The 7,131-nt window shown below is 34.7% G+C and overlaps 1 protein-coding gene across 1 annotated transcript; it reads left to right on the forward strand.

Moving 5' to 3' along the window:
- Positions 1–5,052: 5,052 nt before the first annotated feature.
- Positions 5,053–7,131, forward strand: LOC108675215 (pro-resilin; the record flags this gene model as incomplete). Its single annotated transcript, XM_047883939.1, has 2 exons — positions 5,053–5,252; positions 6,434–7,131. Coding segments are annotated over 2 exons (441 nt in total), but the record flags the coding sequence as incomplete, so codon positions are not given.

Below are 7,131 nucleotides of genomic sequence, written 5' to 3' on the forward strand. Positions count from 1 at the left end.
GTGTGAATTAAGGTGTTGTGTCTGTGACAGTAAGTAAGGCAATTCATCACACTGCAATACAAGGAAGTCTGTATAAGTGATATGCACGTTCATGTAAACAACACGCATGTGATAGCCTAGCATCTCTGGGACGTCTGAAGCTCTCATATCAGCAGGGATTATGAAACGAATCACGAAAACATCGTGGAAGTGCAACAATGATGGTCAATATGGGTGACACGATTTACAGAAAGCTGGATGAGTGACATACGATAACACGATTGATCGAAAATATCTTTGAAGCTGAATGGTTGAGGCACGATTAAATATTGATGGAAAATATCTTGAAAGCTGAACATGGTTGACGTACGATCAACTATGGATAAAAAATTTCTAGGAAACTGAATGATTGACACAAAATTACACGAATAATGAAAAATATCTTGGAAGCCGAATGGTTTACGTACGATTAACTATTGATGGAAAATATCTTCAAATGGGTGAAATGCGATTAGACGATTGATAGGATAAATCTTGGAATCTGAATGGTTGACTACGATTACTAGATTGATAATAAATATCTTGGAAGCTGTATGGATGACATACGATATTTGTTTGGATCGAATGAATTGTATGAATTATCCCCAATCCTTCAGTCAAAGATAACTTATAAAAATACGTAATCACTTGTGAGAGCTACTGATTAGCTAAACTCAAATGGCGAGTGCAATCGTTTAGGGGTTGGCCGGATTATTGTCATGGAAAGTCAAGTTTGAAAATTTAATGTTATTTTAATTCTGAAAAACATATTACTTCTGTGTAATCGTGAATTACATTTTCAAAACAGGAGCAGTGGTTGATAACGTTAAAATCATCTATTCGGGCTAAAGGAGATCCAGAATCTCGTCTGATCAAAATAAAATTTAGCAATTCACTTAAAAAATATAGATTATTATTATTGATTATCATTATTGACTATTATTATTAATTATTATTGCGAATAATAACGCCATAGCAAGATTCTTCTCTCTGTTTTCCACTGCAACAGAGAAGAAATGTACGATAGGGTGACGGTAAAAGGAGAACCAACCATTTTTTAGTTCACTGCTAGCGGATTAATATGCATTGAGAAGAGGTTTCTAAATAATCAAGAAGTGCCTTATAGTGATATGGGGTAGGGCCTTAAGATTCATTGCGATGCGTAAGTTGTCGGACTTGCATTTTGTACAATAAAATTGCACGTAATTGTTCCAAATGTGATTTTTTTGTACAACAAACTATTCGGTTATTCATTCATTATTTGTTTTTATTGGAGTGTTTTTATTTTTGAAAAGATAACAAGGAATACACTCGCAAAATATAATAATGTATTTACGAAAGTTGTTCATTTTATTGTAATTCACAAAATTACTTTGTAAATTTTCAGTAAACTTATCTTTCTTTCAAACAATACAAGAGATAATCTTACATTTTTTACCGAATTCAAGAGCATTTAATAACAGAATTTTAAAATTGATTTTTTCAAAAAGCAATTTTAATAAACATTTTAACAAAGCAACTTTTTAATTTTAGGAATTTTTTGCTTTACACAAAGTCCCAGAAAGGCTGGCACAACCTAATCGTCGGTACAGAACGTAGCTGTAAAATAACAAACAAAACCTTAAGGAAAATCTAGTAAATAATCTTGCAGGTATTAAAATGAATCATCATTACAAACTGAGAACAATTGGCGGCAAATAAAAAAATATAACTCAGTACTCACTGCAGTGAGTGACAGAGAGCGCATTTTCTCGTCGACGAAAACATGAAGTCACGGACGGACAGACGGACATGGCGAGCACAATAGTGCATTTTTTCATAAATGAGAAAATGCTCTAAAATATTAGGTTAATTATAAAATGAATGTGTTTAAACTGATCTTCATGCATGGGATTGCGTGACAATATGTGACAAAGTATCACGCAACGTGAGCGCCGTGACGCGTTATATAAGCAACGCGTGCAGCGCCAGTCATACAGTCACCGGCAACCAGCAACTGCACTAGCATCGGTGTGACGATACTCGATACGATCATAACTACTAGAATCACTTGATAAGTTGATTGCTAAAATCACAATCAGTTTATAACACACGATTCTGATTGTAGTGAGACGCGATACTCGATACGATCATAACTACTAAAATCACTTGACTGCTTAAATCACAATCAGTTTATAACACACGATTCTGATTGTAGTGAGACGCGATACTCGATACGATCATAACTACTAAATCACTTGATTGCTTAAATCACAATCAGTTTATAACACACGATTCTGATTGTAGTGAGACGCGATACTCGATACGATCATAACTACTAAAATCCCTTGATTGCTTAAATTATCAGTTTATAACACACAACTTTGATTGTATTTATTTTCTAGGATTGTAAATTTTAAAATCAAATTAAAGCCTATATATTTTTTATTAATGCGTATGCAGCGAACTTAATGACGATGGAGCTGGACTCCAAAACGTTTTTCTCTATAAATATATGGTGAAATTCAGTGCCACCTTCCTTTTTATTAGATTTCTTTTTCACTTACAATTAAAACTATTCCACCATGCAACCAAAGTCAAAATAACTATTATTTATAGATATTTCTATTAAATCACCTCGTAACCAACGTTGTTTCAACGTCATTTGCCTGGTTACACTGTACAATTCGCGTGTTATCTTATCTACAAGAGTCATCCTATCCTCATTCAGTTAATTGAATTCATAAATCATTACAATTATGGCACTACCATTGCTAAGTATAGAGTTCATCCACGTTTCCTTCAGCACTAATCCGTCATGCAAGTGGTAGTCTGGAGTCAGCGTGGATGATCAGATGGAAGGGTAATATTGAGCTTCATACAAATGCTGGTTTGTGTAGAGAATGAAATTTAGGGAAGCAAATTTAAATCGATTGGCCATAACAATCTCTGCAGAATTTTTTAAATAGTTCTAAAAAAAGAGAATGGAATTTAGGGATGCAAATTTCAATCGATTGGTCATAACAATCTCTGCTGAACTTTATGAATAGTTCTAAAAAAAGAGAATGGAATTTAGGGATGCAAATTTCAATCGATTGGTCATAACAATATCTGCAGAATTTTATGAATAGTTCTAAAAAAAGAGAATGGAATTTAGGGATGCAAATTTCAATCGATTGGTCATAACTATCTCTGCAGAATTTTAAGAATAGCTCTAACAATTATATTAAAACATGTATCTATCAAAAGTTTTTCTTAAATGAAAAATATTCAAGTTAAGTTATAAATGACATTATAACAATTTATTATTTGAAATTTCTGTAGGGCTCCGTACGAGCTCATGCTATAAAAAATTAATGCTATATTACCGATGCAAATTAAAAATATTCATTTTTATAAGTTTTGCCACTACCAAAAGTGGAATTTTCAAAGATGGTTGCTTGAATCGGTCAGATGGTGCCAGTCGTAAGATTAGTTTATTTTCAACAGGCTTCTTACTTTATAATGAAAATTTCAATAATGGTGAATTGTCAATTTAATGTAATGTAATAATTACAACTTTCGTAACAATTTCAATCGTTAAAATAATTAATAACTTCACGATAATTTCTTCGTTCGTTGAGTCAGGCTATCTAACAAAAGTCATTGAACGATCAATAGGCATTCTTAAATCAAAATTAGAGGCTATATATTTTTCATTAATGCTCACGTACCGAATTTACCGTCACCAACATCGAAGCATTTTAAAATTATCTACAACGATATGTCGGTCACATGTCGTTGTTCATTTATTATATGATAATTATTCATCCTTCAATGAAACTGAAACATTTCTGTCAAAGAAAATCAAACAATTAAGCACATGTGGACTAAAGCTTCGCGAATATCAATTAAAAGCTTTTTCAGTAAGAAATTGCATGGGTTGTCTCATAAATATCAGTGTTTTAAATATTCGACAACTTGCTTTTGAAGAAAAACATAATAACTCAAACTAGCATACAAATAAAAGTAAAATATCATCCACAAAATTAACAAATTTTTGACTGAACCTTTGTGCTTTTAAGTAGTAGTGAACCTTACCCCGGCGTACCAGAAAATCTATCCCGACATGAAGGTGAGTATAGCAGTCAAATTTTGTACAAAATGTTAGACGCTTGTAAAATTTTTATATTCGCATGATTTCAATTGGAGCTTTTGTAGATGGAAATACAATATAATAAATTAGGTTTACCGCTAAAAATTATTGTTGGAAGTAACGAAAAAGAAAGTTCCTACAAAATTAAGCTTTACGTTTACGTTTAATATATAACAATATTCAAATTCTTCCACAAATTTTCCAAATCTAAATGCCAAACTTCTTCCAACCTATTTACAAATATTGCGCGCTTTGTTGATTGCCAAGAAATTACTGCAAATTGTACCACATTGATTTCAACCATAGTAATCCATTGCTTCAGCGTAAGCTCACGTTGACAATGTTAATTTCGACGCACTGTATTATAAATTCTCTGCTCAATATTTTTCTGAAATTCCTGAAATATTGGTTGAAATTTACCAAATATTTCAGTGAAATTTACCAAATACTTGACTAAAATGTACCAAATATTTCAGTGAAATTTACCAAATATTTCACAGAAATTTACCAAATATTTCATAGAAATTCATCGAATATTTCACTAAAATTAACCAAATATTTCACTGAAATTAACCAAATATTTATTGAAATTAACCAAATATTTCACTGAAATTTAATAAATATTTCACTGAAATTTGTCAACAATTGACCAAATATTAACCATGATTACCTTAGTAATCAATCATGGCATGAACGCTGTAGCCTGTAAACTTGTATTGCAGAGGCGCTGTTTGTGGCTAACAGTCGTGGCTGTTGTGGCCGGTGTTGTCACCACTGACACAAGCAACTACGGCGCACCTACAGGAGGTGGTGGAAACTTTGGTGGTGGAGGAGGAGGATCTTTCGGTGGTGGTGGTGGTGGATCCTTCGGTGGCGGTGGAGGATCTTTTGGAGGTGGTGGCAGTGGAGGAGGAGGATCTTTTGGAGGTGGTGGAGGATCTTTTGGAGGTGGAGGAAGTGGAGGAGGATCATTTGGAGGTGGTGGAACAAGTGGTGGAGGGAACACAGATGGCCCCGATGGTCCAGCCATCTACACCTTCAAGTGGGATGTTAATGACCCGCCGTCTAATAACTTCTACGGTCACGAGGAAGACCGTAACGGCGTCAACACGCAGGGCAGGTCAGTCACTAGAATTAAAAATAATTCCGTCGATTATAGAGTGAACTAATATCACATGAATAGATTTCAAACTGTCACTGCCTCAGCAGGCAATGTCAGGTTGAATCAACGTTGACACAACATAACTCACGACGTTGAAATAACGTTGACTATTAGTTTAGAATGAATATCTAAGCAACGTAACTTTTTCAACGCTTTCCTTTCAACGTTGTTTCAACGTTAAAATAGCGTTGACATCTGACGGTAAGATCGCGTATATATATATATGCGATTTTAAAGTCGGAATTTTACGTGATTTCAACGTTGAAACAAAGTCGAAATACGCGACGTTGAAATTTGAAAAATGACGTTGCTTCAATATTCATTTTAAACTAATATTCGCACATTATTTCAACTTCGTGAATTTTGTTGTTTCAACGTTGATTCAACATGACATTGCCTGTTGCTGCTGTCCCCACCCACACGCTGTGCCTGCCCAAAGTTTTATCCTTACGTTTGAGTGCATGAATATTAATCATTCACATATATACTTTTGATTGCTAGTATGCTATTTATTGTTTGGATTGCTTGTATCTTACAAGATTTTTTTAAGATATTCTTGTTACTGCAGTGAGATTAATGGAGGAATCCTTTTGAGTAAAAACTTGCACTTATTAATCTAGATCACAAGATATCAAAGAATATGTATGCATTGTTCAAGCCAGCATGCACGATTGCATTACACGCGTCTGTACGTCACTAGAGTTGCAGCATGTACACCAGCATTGATTCTTCATTAATATTGAATCACAAGCCCGGTCATTGTTTGCGAAAACGCTCATCGAGAATCTTCGGTTCCGAAAAGAATCAACAAAAATTTACAATTCCCCCATCGATTTTTCCTTTGCTTGACCAGAATTAAATTTAATTATCTATTGTCAATCTACACTATCACTGAACGCACGACGACAACGAAAAGTACCTATCGCAATGACTGGGGGTCATACTTTCAAAACTCGCTAAGTTAACGTAAGTACTTACGCTCTATTTTCTTGTCTATGATTGGTGGATTTTGCTTGAAAGGCCTTCAATGATTGGCTGATGAAATTACGATCTCTTAACTTTTTGAAAGTATGGGCCCTGGTTTGGTCAAATTTATTATGTGTATAATTAAGGCACACTTTTGCATGCACCCACTACAGATACTACGTTCGGTTACCAGACAGCCGTCTAATGAAGGTGGAATACTACGTGGATGACTGGGGCTACCACCCAACTGTTACCTTCGAGGGCACGGCTATATTCCCACCCAGTGGGGGACCTATTAATCCACGACCCACTCCAGGTCCTGGAAATCCGGGAACTCCAAGTCCATATCCAACGAATCGTCCACCTATACCAACTCAACCACCTGGGCTCTATGGCTTACCTGTTGGGCGATGAAGAGCCTATGGAGATCCACTATACCATTGAATTCACATTTATCAAACTTATAGGAAATTGAGATTTTTTTTAACTTGGCCCGAGCATACGGTAGCAACTGCCTATGACGAAAATTTCTTGTAATCTTTACTGTTAGTTTTACTATTTTTATTTGAACAGTTTGGAAAAAATTGAGTTGAGGGACAATACAAAATAGAGATGAGACCCCAGTGAACGCAGCAGCCTATGACTAATTCCCGCATCTTCTGTCTCCATATTTCATTACTTATTTTTAGCAAAATCCATTTCTACAAAGGAATTTGTAAATTAATTCTAGAATAATTTAATTAATTAATTAAATGATAATTTTTAATTGACAAATTCAAAGAATAAGGCAATATTAAACGTCCTGCACAACGAGCCACCAACAATTGACAATTGTCGAAATTGCCATTAGGCAATTTCGAGTCACACGCTT

Source organism: Hyalella azteca, unplaced genomic scaffold (genome assembly GCF_000764305.2).
Source record: "Hyalella azteca isolate HAZT.00-mixed unplaced genomic scaffold, Hazt_2.0.2 contig14089, whole genome shotgun sequence".
NCBI lineage: Eukaryota > Metazoa > Arthropoda > Malacostraca > Amphipoda > Hyalellidae > Hyalella > Hyalella azteca.